Source organism: Schistocerca gregaria, chromosome 7 (genome assembly GCF_023897955.1).
Source record: "Schistocerca gregaria isolate iqSchGreg1 chromosome 7, iqSchGreg1.2, whole genome shotgun sequence".
Lineage (NCBI taxonomy): Eukaryota > Metazoa > Arthropoda > Insecta > Orthoptera > Acrididae > Schistocerca > Schistocerca gregaria.
In genome coordinates, this window is record NC_064926.1 from 251929647 (window position 1) to 251953098 (window position 23452).

General features: G+C 44.3%; 1 protein-coding gene across 1 annotated transcript in view; it reads left to right on the plus strand.

The window, feature by feature from the left end:
• The window catches only part of LOC126281630 (furin-like protease 2), a 1081207-nt gene that overhangs the window by 630740 nt on the left and 427015 nt on the right, over nucleotides 1-23452 (plus strand). The window contains exon 3 of the mRNA XM_049980754.1: nucleotides 10672-10776. Within this exon, the coding sequence (XP_049836711.1) occupies nucleotides 10672-10776 (105 nt within the window). The remainder of the gene's footprint in view (nucleotides 1-10671; nucleotides 10777-23452) is intronic.

Genomic DNA, 23452 nt, shown 5'->3' on the forward strand with positions numbered 1-23452 from the left:
TAGCCTCCAAAATGGCGTCTGTAACGCAGGTACGTTACGAGGAGAGAGCTGTCGTAGACTTCCTTTTGGCCAAAACCCAGAGTAACGCAGATACTCATAGGCTCTCGGAGAATGACTACGGAGACATGGCAGTGAGCAAAAGCACGGGGAGTCGGTCACACAATCCCTTCCGATTTCGCCTGGGCCGGCCGGCCGCATATAGCAATGAGTCACATGGTTGACTTCAGCGTGTTCGTCGCCACAAAGATGCGTGATAAAGCCAGGCCTCACACTAGTTTGCGCACCCAAGAGGTGGTCACAAAACTTAATTGCACACTTATTCCTCATCCATATATCCCATATCTCAGACCTTAAGACTTCCATCTATTTGGCCCTATAAAGGGTGTACTCCGCGGAGGTTATTTGATGCAGCAAGACGGCTGCGACTTCGACTACGACTACGCTTGCATACAGGACTCACCCCAACCCCCCCCCCCCCCCCTTAACGCTGCGCAAGGCCGTCGCACTGAACGGAAATTTTGTTGAAAAATAGGATTTCGTATCCAAAAGAGTGGGTAAAAATAGGTTGCGTTGGAACACTGAAAAAAAATCAACCTGCTTTCAGAAAAAGTATTGCATTACTTACTGAACGCCCTTAGTATATTTTACATGTGATATGTCCAAAAATTCATTTCGTACCACCATATCTGTAGCGAAACTATATGACGTACGCCAAGCGATAAATAAATAAACAGAACAACAGTGAAGTACAAAAAAGTAGGTTAGCCATATTTTTAATGACACAGTCGAGCACACTCTTTTGCGAAGCCCTCGGCGTTATGTTCAGATATTCAGTAGGAAGAGAGGCAGAAGCGTGTGGCTCTGCACCATAGCGTGTGTCGCTGTTGGGTGCAATACTGCCCCCCCCCCCCCCCTCTCTCTCTCTCTCTCTCTCTCTCTCTCTCTCTCTCTCTCTCTCTCTCTCTCTCTCTCTCTCTCTCTCTCACACACACACACACACACACACACACACACACACAGGCAACGCCCTTGGATGGCTGCGCCCGTCCGTCTCGGAGACGCGCGTGGCCGGCTGGGCTCGGCGTGGCTCGCCTGCCCTGAATACGCAATTTGGCCGCGCGCTCCTCCGCGCCGGCTACTCACATGCAAATTCCAGCGTCTCCGCGCAGAATGGGGAAACATTAACCGGACCGGCCAGCCGACTACATTGCGCAATGCATGTTAAATTGCTCGCGCGGGAATGGGATTCCCACCCGGCGAGGGTGAGCCGGGCTGAACACAGCGGAGTGCTCCGGCGTGCGGCGGGAGGTGGGAGTGTGCCCGAGGATCGCCGCGTCCCCCCAGGACTGGTTTCGTCGTCTACTCTCTCCATCTGAGTGCTGTCCAGAGAACTAGGTCTACTCGGCCCTGTGACCAGCGGTATGACAACTCTAAAGCCCATTTCACGTACACTGTCTGATCGAAAGTATCATTACAAGCCTGCGTAATGTGGCATTGACCACTAGAGGTCCCAAGAGGTGGACCCACCAGTGGGAAAGGAGGCAGGAAGTATTGTGTTATCGATGGCGACGCATTAATAGCAGAGCGGGTTGGTCGACAGAACTCGTTGAAATGCGATAGTAATTTGTCACCTCAGGAACAATCCAACAGGGACATTTGAAATCTTCCCAAAGTCTTCACGTCGACTGTTGGTGTTGTGATTGTCAGGTGCAAAAGCGAAACAACAACCACAACTGAACAAAGGCCCGGTGGACGAAATACAGTGGCGGACAGGAACCGTCAAGATTTACGGAGAGTGGTTGGAAAAAAAGTACGGAATCGGCAGAAGGAATCACTCTCGGGTTTCAAAGTGCTACGAGCGAGCATCCAGCTAGAACACAGACTGTGCGTACGTAGTTAAAAAAAATGGTGCAATGGCTGAGCACGTCCGCATCAGCCACACATTTCTGCACATAGTGCTAAGCGATGCGCGATGTGTAAAAAAAGCGAAGCCTCTTAGGCAGTGGATGACTGGGAACCATTGATTTTGGAGTTACGAACAGAACCATACACTGTGGCCAGCCGTTGAGTTTTGCGAATCGTTGGGGAAAGTTACCTGCCATTATATGTAGTGCCAGTGCGGGATGTCGGTTATGCTGGTTGCGTACCACTGTGATGCTATAGAGCGATCTCTGGTGCCCTACCGAGAAGGCACTACCACATATGATCATGCTAAGTAATAAAACAGAATAATAAAATCATCTAAAGGAAATCACATACTGATCAGTAATTAATAGGGTCACCCAGTGAAGCCTGACAATACACGTACCGCATCACGCAGATACACACATTAATGGGAAGAGGAATCGTGTAACCTATAACAGAAAAACTGGTCTCTCTTGTGGGGTCCTGCCCACTCGTATCTTATAGGGTGCCTAGGTTGTTGGTTTCTCGGATAGATAAACAATAATTTAAGCAGATCGCATTAATGGTTTTTGTTACAGTAAAGTAGATTGACAATACTTAAATTAGGCTTACAATGTCGTGTCGCAAGCTACCGGCGACTTGCAAATAATCAGTTTCTTTCGGTATATAGAATGTACATGCAAGTAATGTATACGGATCACAAGTCACGGCTCTTCCGGTGCTCGCTTATAGTCCGAGTGTACTTGTGTCCGTCTTCTTCTGTGCGGCCGAGTTTGGCAGGAGCGTAGCTTATTTTGTCTTCGGGTAGAGGCCGCTCCTGTCGTGGTACGGTCCTAGTCACCGTACTATTAGTTGCCGTAGTCTCACAGCCTTCTCTGCTCTTGCGTTCTCAGTGTTCTTGTCGGCGCTTGTCGTTACACCGGAACATCTGTAACACTCAGGTTTATTATCGTAAAAGAAAACACAAGAGTTATGCATTGAGCTAAACTTGCCAACATTTATTACTTGGGTACCTGAATTCTGATGATGGACTCCAACCTCGACACGGGTGGGTGGCGACGGTAACACCTCGACCAGAAAATATAAACATAGTTATTATATGAGTGGAAGAACACAGAAAAACAGACTCGAACAATAGTGAGATCGACAAAGTGCATATAGAAAGCAAACTAGCAGGCTGCAAAGTATTAAGAAGGAATAAATGGCTGCTGAAGGGAGTGACCTAATGTGGAATCACTACGGAACTGAAGATCGCAATGATGACCCACTTCACCAGACTCGCAGCGGAAGTCAGCAGCAGTACAGGCTGGAGAATCTGAGTTCAGATCTCTATCTATGCTCCGTGCTCAACTAAAAACATGCTTCCGTGCAGCCGCATGGCTCGCCCCAACAATCCTCCAGCAATACGTCTTTGCTCTGTGATTTCGCAGCAGACAGCCTTTACTCCTTCATCTCTTAGCAAGTTATTACTCTTCAAAAGCGTAGTGTGAAGTGTACTTTCTAGTCGCATAATGGGAAGCACCCTCTTCCTGTACGCTGTCTAACTCAGCTGTTTTTCACCAGAACAGGAATCTTTCAGGCCAGTTGTGGCACCTATTAAGAGTTTCATCCCGTAAAACTCAAGTAAAGATGTTAAACAATCTCATGATCTTATGGATTTACGCTGTGTTTCATCATTAGAACCGTGGTTGGGTAGGCGGGCAGAAAATCTATCCAACTCCATGGTAAAAGTTTGAAAGAGAACAACGAGACGGCCAACACGTAGGCACGGACGAGAATGTGTTTGCTCTACGTAAAATAACAGTAAGAACCAACCATAACACTGGATTCTGAAATTTAAACCAAACGTTATTTTGCTCCTGAGGTAACGGCGATTCGCACAAAAACCTGTAGGAGAATGACACTGGCTCCCATTCCTTATCTTCCTATAAGGCTTCTACGAACAATGTTGCATTTTTTCCTACAGGAAAATGACTTCTCTTGTCTGTAGGCTGAGTGGACGCGAATGTCAGTGTGACTACCTAAGGTTGCGATTCAGCAAGGACTCTGAAGATTTTTACGGTAGTCAGTTCCTCTTAAAAAGTCGCGTATCTTACGACAGCCAGCTCGTAGGCTTTATCTCATGAGTCCTTTCACATTACTAAAAAAAAAAAAAAAAAAATGAAAAGAAGGTAGTGAAAGGTACAGTTACAGGAGGTACAGAATCTGCATTTAATGTGTAGCGCCAGTGACCCACTGCTTGATGAAGGGAGGTGAGCAATCAGAATATTCTGAAACATGTTCTGTGACACTTTCAGAGTGAACTGGCCACATACCCCAACAATGTACTGTGGCGGAAGGGGTGTTTTTCGTAGTAGTGTTGTTATCCTCATGTAGCACTAAAGAAAACGTTAATTGCGGAAGCATATACAGACATTTCACAGCACTGTGCATTGTGTACAGAACAGGAACAGTTCGGAGACAGTGACTGTATAATCACGACAATCCACCATGCTTTAAATCAGCATTAGTGAGGCAGTGGTTTCGGAAAGATAACATTGGTGAAGTGGACTGGGTTTCTCAGAGTCCTGTCGTGAACCCAATGGAGTACCAATGGGATGAGTTACAACGTAGACTTCAAATATCAGTACCTCACCTGGTTTCGTCTCTCGAGGAAGAATGGGTTATCATTCTTGCATTGACATTAAGACACTCCTTGAAATTACCCCTAGGAAACTTAAAGGCGCCATGAGGCGAAGGGTATACACACCACATATTAATGTCCACTAATAGGTGCCCGAATGTTGATCTGCTACTGTACCTGTGAGTCGCGGTGTAGATAATAATATAGCGCGTTTGTGTACAGGGTGTAGCAGAAACAGTGACTCACTGTAAATACATTAGAAGAATTAGAATTATCTATAATTAATCAAGTGAAGATATGAAGAACCTCATACAGTCTTCTGCGGATGTATTTGGGACTTCATTAATTGTTGAAACTTGTCAGAGACCCATTAACAGCGCAGGGACCCAATCGGCCTGTTCAGTCACAAGCACGCCGATCGCCGTAATACCAATCGGCGCTTCAGATACTCGACAGAACTATTCTGGGAACCTTCACCCGATGCTCCTGATATTGCTGTGATCCATGAGTTTCCCAGTGGGCCGATCTTGTCCATCTAGAATGGTTGTTACCGAATTCTGTACATGCATTTCTCTCTAACCAACCTAGTGCGTTGCTATGTGAGTGCCAGTGAATAGTTCTCCCGCTTCTTGGAACTTCCGCACCTACATTTTCGAAGCTTACGGAGTTAATTTAGGACGCTCACCATTGGTGTTGAACAACCTTTTAGTTGGGTGACTGCCGTTGGGATCAGTCACTCTAGTTTATAACTGCATCTTGGAACATCGTAATTCTCATCAGGAAAGAAATGATTACTTCAATGCATCAGAGGATGCACTGTAAGATGCAAAACCTGTCGTGGGTCTCAGAGTGGATTACGAATTACAGCAAACAGCTAATGCTGTCATACGGACACTCATTCATTTTAATTCTAAAATGTTAATAACACCTTGGGTAATATTATGGCATGAAACTTCCAATTCCATCAATCATGTAATATGCGAGGGTTGGAACTTAAATAGTGGCAACTATTTATTCGCAACATGTTTGCACCTGTTACTGTCCTTCAGAGTAGTGAAGATACTTCTGTGCAACGTAGCCCGTTAGGGAACTGTAACTTAGAAGATACATAGTTCAGATGAGAACCGTTGGAAATGTTGTGCTGCAGCAGAATGCTGAAGACTGATAGATTAGATTTGTTGAATATTGGTAGAGTACTGAATCGAATAGGCGAAAATAATTTATGGGTCAGTTAGACTAAAAGAAGGGATCAAGTGATAATAAACATCCTGAGGCGTTGATTAGCAATCGTGTGTGTTGTGAGGAAACGGAGCATTAGTCTCTCTCTCTCTCTCTCTCTCTCTCTCTCTCTCTCTCTCTCTCTCTCTCTCTCTTCCCCCCACCCCCACCCACTGGAATCTGGAGTACAGATCTTTCATTCATTGCGGAATTGTCATATGTTTCCAGAAGTGAGAACCCTTAACTCAGCTACACTCTTCTTTAAGACAGTTCACTCATTAAGTGACAAATAGCAGTGAGACCATATTATGACTTAAAAAATTGCTGTGTCATTAATGTTTGTTTGGCAATTTTTAGAGGCTTGCTTCCCCGTTCTCTCCTGAATAAATTTCTCCGTCTGCCCTTGGCGTGGGGAGCTGCATGACACCAGTATTCGCACAGAAGACAAAACAACACTACCAACTCTGTCACATCTCCCAGTATGTTACGGGAATTTTGGAATCCAAACGTATATCATTGCACCACCAAATTTCATATCTGATTCAGGGGATACACAGACCGCGTCGAAGAATGCATTTGATGTGAAAATGTAGCAATTATTTGAGCCGAAATACGCCTGGTAATAGGAGAAAATTAGTGCCGATAAATGAGGGCTGCGCTGTGAGCAAGCTGGTGACGTAACTGGTGGTGAGGGCTGGCCGTATTCTGGTGTGGCGACCGCACGAGTATTGTTTTTTAGGGAAGGCACAGCTCGCGGCGGGCCGGACGTGCTGCGGCCGTGTTGCGGGTTGCCTACATGCTGGGCGCTGCGGTACGCCGCAGCCGCAGCCGCTGCTCACTGTCCAGTGCTCGCCGCTTGTGCGTTTCACCACCGCGCAAAGTAGCGACCAGCCACTCCGATGCAACAAAAAGTACTCTGCCGTTAGAGTACACTTGCGTTACCTGAGTTATACAAATTCATTTAGCTGTAGAATTGTCAACTACATATAACTTCGTTTCTGTCGTCTAAGAAGTACAAGGTATCTCAGTTCATCCGGGTAGCTTTCTACTTTTCAACTTCTTTCACTATAGTAACTGTACAGTATTTCCTACTGGGTAAGAAATAGCGGCAAAAGTAGACAGTGTTCGTTGAATTTAGCCAATCGCCATACGCCGATTCTGACACGAAGTCCGTTAACTGAGTCAACTCGGAGTTCTACAGCAATGCATTGCCTCCATATCTGATATAAGGTGGCAGTGTCGAAGGACAGAAAGTTAGATGCAATAAGGCTAGCCACTTGGGAGGCCACTGGATGAACAAATACGGACTCGTCGGAATTCGTTGAAGCTATTTGCAAACATTCCAGGATGATGCTCATACGTAGATTTTAATGAAGTAAAGAACGGTGGGATTTCATGTCACGCAACTAGAGTTGAATAGGAGCATAGGCTGACTACGTGGATTATCCTTCAAACATTGATCGGAAAAAAATGTTCCGTAATAGTTATCAGTAAATGTCAGCAGTGATGATCACATCTCAGGGAAGCAGTTCGTAGTACACCGAAACGTCGCTGCTCCGCCAAATGTCTAACATTCTTTTGCAGTTGCTGCTTTATGTGGGCTCAGCCACTCCTTTCTTTCTTTCTTTCTTTCCTTCCTTCATTTTAGCGTAAAGGCACCATTTCTCGTCAGCAGTAAAAATACAGGATATGGAGGTCGGTGTTGTTCACGAGACAATTGATGACGACCAGAGATGGGCATATGGCCACCCTCTGAGTTTTGTGACTTTGGCTTAGAGCATACGGTACCCATAAACCATATTTTTGAATCTCTAGACCAAAGTGTCGCACGATGATGGAATGATCACGGTTAATCACATTTGCCAGTTCTGGAGTACGCTGACGTGGGTCGCTGTGGTTTGAGTTTAAACGATCTTCATCAAACCTCAAATGTGTTACTGAACGAGAAGTCACTAAGGTGAAAATGATCCTCCTTAAAATGAGACTAGCTCTGTCCAGTGGCACCATCCACTATACGGCGCAAGTGTTTCTGGCTGCCGCCGCCGGTGTAACCCCTCTGTCGAAGTCAAACAGAAGAATATGTCGGAAATGTTCAGTTTTCTCCACTTTCCGCCTCACTATCACCAGATGACAAAATCAGAGTGAAGTACAAAAAATAATGAAAAATCGATCAATAAAACCATAGCAGTCGGAATACCACAATTGAAAACAAAAACGCTACGAACTAAGACACCAACCTAATAGACGTCTGTCTCATATGGTGGGAACATGGGCCTTCGTACGCTGTTTAGAAGGCAACGGAGGCATATCGATATCGTAAAGAATTTAATAAACATGTAACGTTTCGGTGTCGGGATCGGAATAGATCCCCATTACGACAGGTACCAGTGGTGCGGGGACTGCGATGCCAGCCACGGTAAGCTGATAACCGGTAGTGGAGGTGGTGGCGTAGCGACAGCGAGCGCCACACGTCTGCTCCGGAAACCCACCCCGCGTTTGTGCCTCGGCCTGGCGGGGGCGGCGTGTAAGCGGCACCGTTATGGTTTCCTCCCCCCCGCATCCCGACGAAATTGGATTTCTATTCACTTTGCCAGGAAAGCACCCCACTTCCGTCACTCGATTGTGGTCGGGAAACCAATTTATATTTGCTACCCTGGTCTGCCCTCACGTGACGGCAGGAGGCGCTCGGCGCGGGGTGGCGGCGGCGTCTGCCGTTACGGTCGCCGCTTTATATAAACATCGGTTTCAATTTCCCGCCTCTTCGGCTGCTGTTCGCCCTGTCCCGCTCCCGTGACGTCTCGCCTCCGGTTCTCGTAAGATCCCCCGTGCCCCGCGGAGCGTCGCACTCCGCTTCCCGGATCGCATTCCGCAGCGGATGGTTGTATCCGTCATCTGTAATGGAGTCTTGCACCACCAGCAAGAGCGGCTGACGCTGTTAATTCCTAAACGTTATGTTGCTTTGCCTGTAGGTTTCCTGAGCCGAGCGGTATTTCTCCTCTCCAATGCACTTGGTAGTAGAATCAACAGACATGCATAGGATTTATTGATCTAAAAAAATAGTTCGACAAAGTAAAGTGGTGCATTATGTTCGGAAGTCTGGAAAGTAGGGTTAAGCTACAGGATAGGCAGTTAACACAGGGTGATTTTTATTATTGGAAAACCCCCGAAACTACGTAATTGACGCTGAGGCAACATAAGACACATGGTGCCACAAACGTCATGGAAATGCCCAAAAAACTGATGAGAGACGTTCAACAGTTCCTACTTTCTCTGGTACGGATCAGTGTTATACATAGCACCGCTAAACGTAAACAGATTCATGTAGTCCTGCTTTACCACTTAAACGATCACTACCCTATCACATCGGATAATGCAAGAACGAAAACAGAGTACATTACCGAAGCGATGTGTGTCATTGCCCCTTACCGGCGAGGATAGGATCGACAGGCCCAACCTCTGCACGTGCGGCGAGGCACGTCATCTGGTCACGTCACAAGTTCAAAATTTGTCATCAAATTTAGACGTATTTCCCGACATTCGCGGCTCCATGTATCTTAAATTAAATTTACTTGTCTCAGCTTCGTCTACGTTGCCTTTGGGTTTTCTAAACGTTAAGAAGACCCCCCTTGTATACAATAAATGAAAGTACTAAGAGACGGAAAACAATAATTTAAGGCCAAGAAAGAAATTACCGGATTGGATAGGGTGTAGGATGAGAACGTATTCATCTGCCCCCTATGTTCAAGGAAGTAACAATGATAGAAATAAAAGAAAGGTTCTGGAGTGGCATTAAAACTGAAGGTGACTGAGTATCAAGGATAAGACAGCTTGCACACAATGTGGATAGTAAGTAAACCGAAGAGAGACGAAAGTGATCAGGAGTCGCAGAAACGGGATAAGCAATAAACCTACTGTTAAAATTTGGGACCACGAAGTCAAGGAATTCTATCTTCGAAGCAAAGTCACAAATAACGGACGAAGCAAGGAAGTCATAGAAAGAACACTATCACAAGCAGAGAAAGCAGTCCTTTCCACGACGACTCTACTAGTATCTAATATCAGCCTTAATTTAAGGAAAATTGTTTTTGAGACTTCATTTGTAGCTCAGGATTGTATGGAAGTGAATCGTGGACTGTGGGCAAAACCGGATAAAAGATGTACTGTAGAAGAATGTCGAAAATCGTGTGGACTGGCAAGAGAAGACATGAGGTTCTCTGTAGAATTGGCAAGGAGAACATCATCAGGAAAGCATTACAAGAACAGCGGACAGAATAATAGGGTATGTGGTAAGACACAAAGAAATTACTTACATGATACTTGCAGGGGCTGTAGAGGAGAAAAATGTATGGAGAAGCCGAAATTCAGATAAGTGTATAGCAAACAAGTAACAATAAATAATTACGGAAGTGGGGTACATGTTCTATTTTGATACGAGGGGGTCGGAAGAGGAGACGAATTAGTGGCAAGCTGCATCAAACTGGACAGAAGTCTGTAAAACACAACTCTTGAGAAACACACTGTGCCTTGTAGTAGGCTCCTCAGCCTGTAACTCTATGTGCTACGGATCAGGCAGAATAGTATCGACGACGGCAACACATACATGCTCGGGCCGGCCGCGGTGGTCTCGCGGTTGTAGGCGCTCAGTCCAGAACCGCGTGACTGCTACGGTCGCAGGTTCGAATCCTGCCTCGGGCATGGATGTGTGTGATGTCCTTAGGTTAGTTAGGTTTAAGTAGTTCTAAGTTCTAGGGGACTGATGACCTAAGATGCTAAGTCCCATAGTGCTCAGAGCCATTTGAACCATACACGCTCAGGTTTTTCTGTTCTGAGTAGCTCAGGTATCTATTGTGTACTGATTATGTATTTGTCATTACTGTTTGTGAGAGGCAATTTGCTTAAATTTTCTGTTCTTTCGCTTGTTGCAGATCGGAAGTCTGAAAAACTACTTCCTGTTCGAACACCAGCATGTCCACAAGAGATCACTATCATCGAGCGACCAACACCACTCCCTTCTGCAACAAGAAAAACAGGTGAGTGCGGTCAGCGCTATTAAGTGCAGTTTCCGTCTAAAATAGTTGATTTGAAGTTAAAAACGGCATGTTAAGGAACAGCTAGGCTACTGCTACCATTTTTGTACCAGATTAGTTGGACAGCTTCTTCCGTGGAAAAGGCGGAACCCATATCTTCATTACATACAAATAAAACCAATTTCAAAACTATTGTCACTACTGTCACATGACTATCGAAGATTTTCGTACTGTTTCTTTGTGAAGCGTTCACTAATATGAATTTTTTGCGTGCTCCGCGGTACTATTGTAGGCCGCCGTTATACCTCGTGGACTGTTCGTACGATTAGAACAGAAAGGCTAAAGAAGCTACTTAAATTTAAAGATGATCCAAAGAAAGAAGCCACGTAATTAAAAATGTACGCCTGAGACTGAGAAATAAATAAGAATTGTTTTGAAATATGGAAGTTAAGAGTTAAATGTGGAGACGGTGAATGTCAGTTCAATGTCTGTCGCGTTATTCTAGTTTGTGTGCTAATAAATGTAAGAATGTTTCGTCTCGACGTTCATATAATGAATTTCCGACGTGTTTTTGTTAAAATTGAATGTTAACAAGTACTGTATACAGTTCTTTATATTTTTTCAGGAACTACAGAATTCCGTTAAAAATGTACATCACTCTGTTCAAAATCAACTGTAGTTGCTCCACTATCCCGGTACAGAGTATATGAGAGTTTCAGTTGAGCACCAATATATCTTCCGCTTTCCTTCATAGCACTTGCTGAAACGAGGTTTTAAGTATCTTCAATCTTTTAGGTATTAGGGGAGCGTTGTATACGTCTGTATGTACCTTGAGCAGACAAATGAAGAGATACAAAACGTTATACAACAGGACTCGGCGTTGTACGCAGGTGAATAAAGGAGCAGCTTTGGCACTTTAGATTACCGCTCAGGCGGTGAGGAACGCACGTCTTAATGAAGTTCTGTAGCTGATACAACGAAAACAGGTATCACATTAGCCATTGGACGAAAGACAAGCTAAATCATTCAGTGCAGAATTTTCCATGCATACGTAAAGCAGAAGTTGGAGAGGTTAAGAGATCAGTGTCCCTCAGATGATAAGCAGGTCGGTGAACGGAGGGAGAGAAGGCTACAGATACTCGTAATGAGAAACACGTCAACAGTGGTATGAAGTCACAGTTAAAGAAACGTGACGCGGAGTAAATAAGTTGCTTCTCCTCAAGAAGAGGTAGCGTTTTTGTTACGTACTGGTTAAGAGTGTACGACGGTAGTTGACACTTCTTTTTACTGACACGCATGGTGAATGGAATAATATAAAAAAACGAAATTCGCAGTCAGAACTGTAAATTTACCTTTGCTTTGGTCATTCTATATTGCTCACACGGTGACAATTGTCGTGTATGGTAGCTGTCAAAACCAGATTGCATTCGCATGACAACAGTTCGGCGCGAAAATTACACAGTATTGTATTCGCCTAAAACTTTGTTGCTATGCTTTTCATTATGGAGGATGACGCGCGAGTAGCAATTAAAGCTCTGGCACTACACAAAGGCCAGCATTATAACAGGCAAACCCTGTTTCACTGTATTGAAATAATGATTTCCTTTGATTTTGCAGTTGCAGTGCTTGCCTCTGACAGCTATTTGTTGTGTGCTTATGTTGTATTGGTAACCTCGTGGTCTGTAGTGGCGTAGTATGTACCGAAAACAATCTTGTATTGTGATGTGTTCTCTCTCTGTCTCCTGATTTTTAAACATCACGAACTGTGCAAGATATACTTTCAGTAGAACGCTGTGAACGTCATGTTACTGTTACCTTAGAAAGACCAAGGAAATGTGACACTCTATAGTGCGGTCGAACCACGGAGGAAGGCCTTAACAAATAGTCGTGTCCAGGAAGGGTGAATAAGCTGCATTTCGTAAACCCGAAGGTCCGAGGTTCGGTCAACACTCAGGTATGTGACTTTATCAGCTGTTTCTTCTTTCGCCTCTGGTAGATTCAGAAAATGGCGAGCTATATCTCGCATCTGACTCTTCTCTGGCTAGGGCGTACAAGCTCCAGTATGACTACTGGCGAAGTATCATGTTGGTAAACCAGATTCACGCTTGAGGACTAAGTAGATATCATTATGATGATGCGGACGTTAACAGTGAGAGTGTTTCTAAATATTTTTCCATATAAATTTGGGTAGAGTTCGCGTGTGAAATTTAAGTTTTGAGGCGTTCATGTTCTCGCTTGACATCATCCAAGTGAATGCCAGTAATGTTCTTTAATAAGTTAGTAGAAGATTATTTTTATTTTCAAAAGATGAAGTACTCTAAATTGCATATGATGTAATGTGCGGGTGTTGTTGTAGTTGTCGTCCTTCTCTTATTCCAAAATCTTTCCTGCTGCTCTCAAAGCTTGTTTGTCCGCTGCAGGCCTAACTCATATCTGCATAACAGCCATATGAACATGACTGCTTTAGTAATGCGTAGGTCCCCTTTTAAAACGTTTTCCTCCAACACTTCCATCCATTATGTGTGTGGTTGGGGGGACTGGGGGGGGGGGGGGGGGGGGGCGCTCTTCCTTGATGCCTCAGGAAGTTACCAATCAAACGATCCCTTCTTCCATTTAAGTTCTTCCATAAAATTCTTTTCCCTCGATTAGATTTAGTAACACCTCATTAGACATTTGATAGAGCCAACTAAACTTCAGCATTCTTTTCTAGCATTACATTTCAGCATCTGCAACAACACCATGGATTCTTGTTAAACATGAGCAGTGCGCCATGGCGTACATTCCAGCGCTCTCTCTCTCTCTCTCTCTCTCTCTCTCTCTCTCTCTCTCTCTCTCTCTCTCTCTCTCTCTCTCTCTCGACATAGTATACTTGCAAACTGGGTACACTTAACATGGGTTAGCATTGGTTGAACGATGTTTACTTAACGAAACATCTCAAGAAAACAAATTTAAAATCCTTAAAGGCTTTATTGATTGTTCTGTCAACAGTTGCAGTATTTATTAGGCGACTAGTTTCAAATTTTAAAGGTCAATTTTCAAACGTGGCCTACTGACAGTGCCTGGTCTTAATAATAAACATTGAGGGGCAACACATGCTCTGTAAATGTTTCAGGATGAATGCCGCAATCCACATATGCCTGTTACCAAGTAAATTTGACTTGAATTACTGATGTTGGCAGTAACAAAGTGTAGCAGCATCAAAATTAACCTATGTTTCAGCACAAAGAAATTGTGTGAAGCAATTTACTGTAACATGTAATCAATATTAAGGATGATCACTAAAATTGTTACTATCACCGTGTCACGTAAATTCAAGTAAACTATGCTAAGGGACACAAGTTAACGTTGTTTATTTGCGTCAATAAATAGTGACATTCACTTCGTTAACAACAGTTTTCGTTGCGGATTTGCGTTCGGGAGAGTATATTTATCTGAGTCGTAGTTCAAATATTACCTGAAAAGCATTTTCCTGGCGCATTCACTGCACGCATTACTACTACTGGCAACCATGTTTCTCGGTGTTTGTCATTGTTTACATGCTTACATCCTGACAAATTTGCCATTAGCATTAGTCTGAAATTAGCTACAGGCTCCCAGTTCTCAGGTCATCGTGGAGCTACTAACTAATATGAATAAAGGACACTTCTTACCGTGTTTATATGCAGTAACGTTGTCTCACATTAAGTGCTCTGTTCCAGTGTTTACAGCCGAGGGCCTCTCGTTTGCCGTACGTTTTTCACCCGACAAGACCGTATCACGTCATCTGCTTTCAATCTCTTTGGACTCTTTTGATGCAGATATGTAACATGCCATACTTTTGCAGGGCCCACCTTAAAGCTCTTTTTGCGAAAATGCAAAACTTCGACGTTAATTAGAATTTAAAGTCTGCGCGCAGAAAAATTATCTTAAAGAGCTCTTCATTCCTGTCTAAATCGCGTAAATAGTCGAACAGTAACCGTAGGATGTGTAGAACTAATTGATGCTGTGTCGTTGCTTGGGGGACGTCCGAATGTCAGGTCAAGGACTACAGTTGTGTTTTTCCCACGTCTGTTTCTGCGATCACTGCGTCTCACAAGGGCGGCCTTTTACGTCCTCTTTTCTTCCTGTCTGTCGAAAGGAAAGGACGACGGGCTCTGGGCCCTGTAATGGTCGAGGGGATGAGAGACCACTGTTTGATGCGAACACGATTCGGGAGGAGACGGCCGAACGGCCCCAAAGACAAGAAAATGTTTATCGGCGGCAAAAACTTGTGTAACGATGCCCGGCGTGGCCTGAGAGCGCTGGCCAGATGAGCGAAGGGCGGCAGTTCCGCTGAGGACAGAGTTCTGCGCCCTGCGCCCTTCCCAACCCCCCCCCCCCCCCCCCACAACCAACTCCCCACCCCCACCCCTCCCCGCTCCGCCCACCATCCCAGGGCGCGCGTAATGACCCGACCTGCCTGATTGCCACTATCGAAAACCGTTCCGCTGCTCTTGAGCCTCCGTCTGCCCTCGCCTCCGCTCGTAAATAACCTTTCGCTACCATCCTCGGTCGGAGGCGCATCCGGCAGTTGTAGTCAGCAGATCTCATGAAGACCGATGCCGATGCGCCTTTCAGCCCATTACACGACTATGCAACTACCACTGGTATCAGTTTCTTTCGGGGATTTGAGGTGCAAGGGCTGCCTTTGTCGTAGTCCACGCCCGCCGTATTACACAATGCGCAAAGCTATGTATCACATCCATGCACACTGAATAAGTGATGTGCGTCACAGAAGGTACTATTTTAGCTCATTCTTTTGGCTTTCGTCCTGCAGGCCATACAGCCATCTCTGTGTTTTTAGGAATTATCTGGGGTTTTGCAGCGTAAGGCAGTGGCTCGAAATATTAACGAAGGTTATATTTAAACAAACCTTCCGTAGTCCGTTATATACACAAAGAAGAGTGTATTTATGTACGTTCAGTAACTTCTCCCAGTCTCATAGATCGATTTCAACCAAGTGTGGCAGAGAAACAGCAGCCCTCACAAGCTTCAGAACTGTGGGTTTTGTATCCTCATAACTCCAATAGGAACAGAGGTACAGGCAAAAACATGTTGTTTTTCAGTCTCTGGAGTACAGGCTGCCCTCATGACAGTCATATTGTGTGGGAATAGTATTGGCCTGCCAGATCAACGTGTTTTGCAGGGCAGCTACTTCCTAAGCCCCGAGAGGTAGGTTCCCTGCATGACAAGCATGTTGGGTTATAGTATTGTCAGCTTGCTATGTAGACCGGCTTCACATGGTGACCTGCACGTCAGGTGTAAATAACTGATTTTTCAAGCCCCTGATGTGTAGCCTTCTCTGCATGACATTTGTTGTGGGAGTAGTATCGGCCAGCTTTTATTGAACGGAGTTTCTTGAACTGTAGGTACTGAAGAGCATGACTGAGTACGCATTGAGATGTATAAAGGAGGGATTGGCCAGAGTGAGGGAAGGAGGAAACGGACAGAGAGAGTATATGAGGGGAGATGTGTGGAAGGTGAAGAGGGGTTGTGGGCAGATAGAAAAAGAAGAGGCAGAGGAAAATATGTCCAGAGAGAGGGGAAGTTGGAAGATATAGGCAGAGAGGAGAGGTTTGAGTAAATGGACAAAGAAACGAAGAGGAGGGGACAAAGCAACAGAGAGTGGTAGGAGGAGATACGTTCAGTATATGTGTTGAATGGATGCTTCGAGTAAGTAGTCAGTACTGGTTAATGATATTTGATAAACTGCTGAAAGATTTTTTTTTTTTTGTACTGCCTGGATGCAAAGAAAATGTTAGTCATATTTCCTGTTGTGGAACTCGTCTCACATGGAGTAAGATTCGCGGTGTTCTTAAGACTCGCAAGTAGACATCGTCGACTGCTAGATGGATTCCCTGCTGTGACCTTTTTACGCGTGACTGCACCGTGCGGTCCCCATGGAACAGTCCAGAGTGCTGCCTGCGCTGCTCAGTTAGGATTTCTATCAGCATCTGACGGGCATCGCCGCAAGCGCGACCATAGCAGACACGGCTGGCAGTTCCTTGGCTCAAACATACTTTCAGTGTGTCTTTCAGCTCCAAAATGGAGCCAACAAAGCATTAATACTTCAATTGAAGGAAATAGAGAAGAGTCGTTCCTATATGCTGTCAAAACTCAGTTATTCTAACAAACAGCTTTACTTGAAGTGGACATTTTGCCATGATAAAGTATGCAGCTGACGTAGCACTTCGTGACAGTTTCAGCTTCGTTCAGCTGCAGTTCAGATGGCTCTGAGCACTAAGGGACTTAACATCTGAGGTCATCAGTCCCCTAGAACTTACAACTACTTAAACCTAAGGACATCGCACAGATCCATGCCCGAGGCAGGATTCGAACCTGCGACCGTATCGTTCGCGCGGTTCCACACTCAGGTGCATAGAACCGCTCCGCCACCCCGGCCGGAGATGGCTGCAGTGTATTCACTGCAGAGCGTGTGGCCATATCTCGTGCACTTCACTATATCCTTTAATGCCCCGAGGAATCATTTCTTCTGTGTACTGACTGCTTCAGTAGCCTACAAGCTAACGACCAGTGCTACCCTCGCCATACTTCGATTGCGCCCATCAAGGAGTCCATCTATGCCCTGGACCGGTCCCGTCATTGAGTAGTGTTTGTGTGGATCCCAGGACACGTCGACATACAAGGCAACGAACTTGCCGACAGGCTGGCCAAACAGCCTACACGGAAACTGCCTCTAGAGATGGGCATCTCTGAACCTGACCTGCGTTCTGACTTGCGCCGCAGGGCTTTTTTGGCTTTGGTAGACTTAATGGCGTAACAGTACGCACAACAAACTGCATGTCATTAAGGAGACTAAGATTGTGTGGAAGTCTTCCATGCGGTCCTCTCGCAGGGAATAGTCTCTGAAATCATCATATATCAATAAGTATGTCATTTCTTGATCAAATTGAATAATATTTGGCAGATGCGTTAATTCGACAAGGGTACATCTGTTGGCGTTGTCAGTTTCTTGAAATTTGGAATTTCGATTTTTGCTGTTACCCCGGCCGCGCATACCAGGTTGTTGTAGTGTATGCGCGGCGGCCGGCTAGTGGGCCAAGCCCGTAGGACCCCAGCCAAATGTTCTGAATATGTCATACATTTGGAATGGCAATTAGTATTGTCAATTATATCAAACTGTTACATACTCCATGCCAACAGACCCTAGATGTACCCTTGTCCGTTTTTAGGCTGACGCCTCCACGTTGGCGACGCCTGGGCACCTCGTGCGCCATGAAGACCCATCTCAGTGTTGGTGCGGCGCCCGGTTGACAGTGGCACATATTCTGCTGCACTGTCCCGCTTAAACTGCCCTGCGACGAAATCTTGGGTTACCGGACTCGTTGCCGGTAATTTTATCTCACAACTCCTAATTGGCTGATTTAGTTTTACATTTTATCCGTGAGTGTTGATTTTATCATTTGATCTAAGTTTCAGCGCACGTCCTTTGTTCCTGTGTGTCCTCCACCCTAGTGCTCTTACGGTGGAGGTTTTAAATGTGTTGGACAGGGCTGGCTTTTTTCCTTTTTATTCTCGTGGTCGGCCAGCCACTGTAATCTGCTTTCTTGTTTAACTGTCTTCTGTTCATAGCGTCCCTGCGTTTCCTTGTCCTCTTCCGTTCCTTTTAGTGTTCGTTGCCTTTCCTTCGTTCTTGTGGTTTTTCCTTTCTTTCCTTTTTGTGTTATGTCTCGTCTGTTTTATTCTCACGCTACTGGCATTGTTTCATTAGGAACCGATGACCTCGTAGTTTGGTCCCTTCTCCCCTCTTTTAAACCAACCAACCAACCACTCCCCACCCCTTCCGTCTCCCTCCCGCCCTTCTCGCTGTCCCCGTGAGGCCTGCGTCACGTTCCGCGGTCAACCGCTGTCACGTGCGCCTCGCCAGACATCTGCGGGCACGGCAACTGCCCCCGGGTTGTCTGTCTGAACAGCAGAGCGCATCGGTTCTGCTGTACTATTAATAATATGTAAGTTACTGTATGTACCAGCGTCCTGTCAGACGCTGTGATACCAGTGTTACGTTGCGACCTAAGCGTAAACTTTGTTCTGCAAAGAACAAATATTGTGACAGCTTCCAGTTACCATATCCATGAAATTTCGACATACAAGTTATGCGTTCGATGAAATTACACAGACAGCCACAAAGTGTTAAATTGCAAGAAATAACTTTAAAGACCACAAGGAAAAACGGGGTAAATTCGTGTTGATAAATTTAAAAAAAAAACTGAAACTGAATAATTCAAACACCAGTTTACTGTTCCAGTAACCTCATTTTATCTTTCCTAGTATATGGTTTTGCAAGCACTTGTACTCCATATATTACTTAGAAAAGAATTGTTGTAATATTCCTTTCCAGCCTGAGAGAAAATTTCTTAGAAGTTTATCTGATAGGTACCAATTTCTGTACTTCATGACCTCTGGAATTGGCCAAAAATAGTGAAAAAATTCTCATGATGATAGTTTTTTTTCAAGAAGTCACTAGCACCGAGCGTGCTACTCAAAACGCATACATTTATAATATTCAAAAGGCACTTGATGCATGTGTTTGGATACCTTCATGAGTTAAATGAAACATTCTCAGTGTAAGATAAAGCAGGAATTGCCTTAAACTAACGAAATATAAGAAAACATATTGTATTTAGCTCAATGACACATTCCTTTGTATTCACGTTAAAGTTTGAAATGATCTGTTGCTCTCTGGTGGTCACAATACTGATAAAAAACCAAACAGAAGCTGTGAACTTGAATAATTGTTGCAGTCTGGAGTTACACAGGAAAGCTGTGTAGCTGAGCTACAACAAACTTAAAATAGAATCCGCACAGTAATGCAGGCCAGGGTGGAAAGGGATATAAAGCTCAATACAAAGATTCTTCTCAGATGGAAGAGGCATTGTGCCAAATTACATGTACCGAATAAATGATGTCCATTCTGGGGTTTTGTGTAGTTACGTAGGTATGGAGATACACTGCGCTCTAACATTATGGGTTACCTCGAACAAACGCAACAAGCTATTTGGTCTCGCGAAGTAATGAGTGCTATCCACAGGGAGTTTCAAATTTGTTGCATATTTTTAATATTAGAGTAGGCTTTTGGCACCGTACGTCACAATCGACTTTCAATCAAATTGCGTGCATATGGAGTATAGTGTGTTGCGCGACTGGATTCGTGATTTCCTGTCACAAAGAACACAGTTCGTAGTAACTGACGGAAAGTCATCGAGTAAAACACTAGTAATAACAGGCGTCCCCAAGAAAGTGTTCCTGATCTACATATACAGTTTAGGAGTCTATCTGAATAGCTTGCAGATTATGCTGACATTAGTCGTCATGTAAAGTCATCAGATGATAAAAAATTGCAGAACAGTTTAGACAACATATCAGTATGGTGCGAAAAGTGGAAATTGACTCCAAGTAATGAAAGGTGTGAAGCCATCCACATGAATACCAAGAGGAATCGCTACATTTTGGTTAGATGATAAATCACACAAATCTGAAGACTTTAAATTCAACTAAAGACTAAAGGGTTACACTTACGGTTAACTCAAGTGTGAACGATCACAAAGATCACGTTGTGCGGAAAACGAACCAAAGACTGAGATTTATTGGAAGAACACTGAGAAAAAGAAGCATGTCTACTAAAGAGGCTGCTTACACACCGGTTTCCCCACTCTCCTGGAGTATTACTGTATGGTGTCAGATCCGCATCAGATAGGATTGACGGAGGAAGAAATGAAATTAGAGTTGTATTATTCCGAAGTAGGGGAGAGCCTGCCACTGATAGGATACGCGAATTAGGGTGGAAATCATTAAAGCAAAGGCGATTTTCGTTGCGGCTGGATCTTCTCACGAAATTTCATTCACCAACTTTATGCTTAGACAAATGTTGATGATGTTGGTACAGCAACCAGCCACAAATTTACTTTCAGTTCCTTTATTCAAATGGTATCGTTACCGGTTTCGAATCGTGATTCTTCTTCAGACGGTTTATACGCTTTCCTTACAACATTTGGTGTGTTTTTTACAGATTAATTGTCCTAAAATTTAAATAATACATAATTATAAGCACACCACACACAGATGGTTGCGTTACAGATTTTCGTGGCATGTGACTTATTATTTTCCAACCTCCAAAGCAAATAATATTAGTACGAATCACTGCAGATCAAGCAGTACATTTACATTACTATAATTCTCATGATGCTATATGTAATTAAATAATGTACTCTTTTACCTCTACAGCAATGAAAAACTTAATAGTTAATGTAACAGTATCAACTCAAAAAATCAATGTCTGTTTACTAGTATAAAATGCATTTCAGTTGCGTAAGTGAAAATATGATCCTTTCCAACATAGGGCATCTTTAAATGTTAGGATGTATCGTAGCATCTTTGATATTCACGTGGTTGTGAGCTCTTTCTACGTATCTAAACATGCGGTGCGTGGTAGAAATCTTCTCTATGACAAATCTGAAGTGTTCAGTGAGAAAAAATTTACGTGTTCAGCAATAGGAATAAAGTGGGAATGTATTCACATCTGTTCGACGAATGTTATGAAAACAAACACTCCAAACCGACATTTCACGTAAGTCACATGCCACAAAAATCTCTACCGCAACCATCTGTGTGTGGCGTGCTTATAATTATGTATTATTTATATTTTAGGATAATTGATCTGTAAAAAACACACCAAAGTTATAAGGAAAGCGTGTAAACCGTCTGAAGAAGAATCACGATGATTCGAAACCGGTAACGATACCCTTTGAATAAAGGAACTGATAGTAAATTTATGGCTGGTTGCTGCCCCAACACCATCAACATTGTCTTCAAATAACAGCCACGGTCTCCAACCATGCTATCATATGACAAAATTGCATTTATGCTTAGTTGGAAAATATTTTGTTGGGCCTACCTATTTGGGGAGGAATGATCATAATAATAAAATCCAAGAAACCAGAGGTCCCACGCAAAGATTTAAGTGTTTTTCCGTTGTGCTTCTACAGTGGAACGGTAGAGCAATAGGTTGAAGGTCGTTCGATGAATCCTCTGCCCGGCGCTTAACTGGGAATTGCAGAGTGATCCTGTAGATGCAGATGTATATAAAAGTAAACCTCACGAAGTGACTCGTGCAATTTTATCGTGTACTGCACATCACGTTACGAACGGACGTCGTGGTTAACAAGTGACGGTCTTCCACACGGGGCCAGCATAGTCACGATCGATCGGCATAAGCCTGTGGGCAGCAGCTCGCCTTCGGCCAGTTTTGGGGGCGGCCTGCGGTGTGGCAGTGCGTGTTCTGACATGGGGCCAGCGGCCGGGCAGGCTGGCGAGCACTGCTCGTGACAGCGGCTGTCTGTCTGACGTCACGGGCCTGAATCACGCCCAGGGGCGGCATTAGCCGCAGCGCCGTGCCTGCCGGCGCCAGTCGAAAATGCCCGTCTGGGCAGCGGACTCTGTTTGTACCCTCCGTGCAGAAAGCAATGTTCCGTGAACAGAATGGGCAGTTTAAAAGTGTCACATACTGAACTTTCAAACATTGCATTGTAGTCATAACAGCACGTCAAACATTAAATTTGGAATACTTAGGAGGATGTACGAGGCTGGGCTTTCGTTTCTGTTTCATCTGTCGTATTTGATTGGTTCTACTATACAAAATTATCTCATCCGATTCCGATAAAGCTATGCAAGAAAAAGACGCAGAGGAAGGAGGTGGGGTTCTAGTCACTAAAAGACGGTTTGACAAAAGTTATGTGCATATGTGTGCTCGTGATGTGAAGTAAACGAACTTCAAAATTAATACTGAAGGGGGAAAAGCATTGAGCTTACCGTGGGACGAGTAGCGAGATTTTCAAGAAGTTTCCAAAGTCCGCTTAAGTAGCAGCAGGTCAGCACAAGTTGCTAACTCAAGGGGCCCGGGTAGGATTCCGGACCGAGTCAGCGAGTTTCTCCGCTTGGAGATTGGATGTTGTATTGTCCTTATCATATCGTAATAAGTGATCAGAAAATCACCTGTATGGCGTCGCATGTAAGTCGATGCTTATGTAGCATAGTTGGTTCAAATGGCTCTAAGCACTTTCAGACTTACCATCTGAGGTCATCAGTCCTCTAGAACTTAAAACTACTTAAACCTAACTAACCTAAGGACATCACACTCATCCATGCCCGAGGCAGGATTCGAACCTGCAACCATAGCAGTCGCGCGTGTACCAAAGTACAGCTTCGCACTGATGATTGAATTCTCGAAGCACACTGCCCTTCAGTCTTTCCAATGTTGAGACGAGTGTATGGTCCCGTCGGGCTTGCAACTGGTGAATAAGTTTCTGATGTTTTTTTCAGCTATTTATATATATATATATATATATATATATATATATATATATATATATATATATATATAATTTTACTTTACGTAAAGCAGTTTCTTCATGTAGTACCAAAATGAAACCGATCGCCTCTGTCGCTTAGATTTACCAGCTGTCTGCAGTTCACGCTACGAGGTTAGATTCTGTCGTGAGAGAAGTGGCACAAATGAGATATAGTCCTGCGATAAAAATTTTATGGGCATCGTCCCATATAGCTTCCCAGCGCGTATATCTGACGATGTGGGAAGTTTATAATCTCTGCTAGTACTTCCTTCGCCTTCACTGGACAAGGTGGGCAG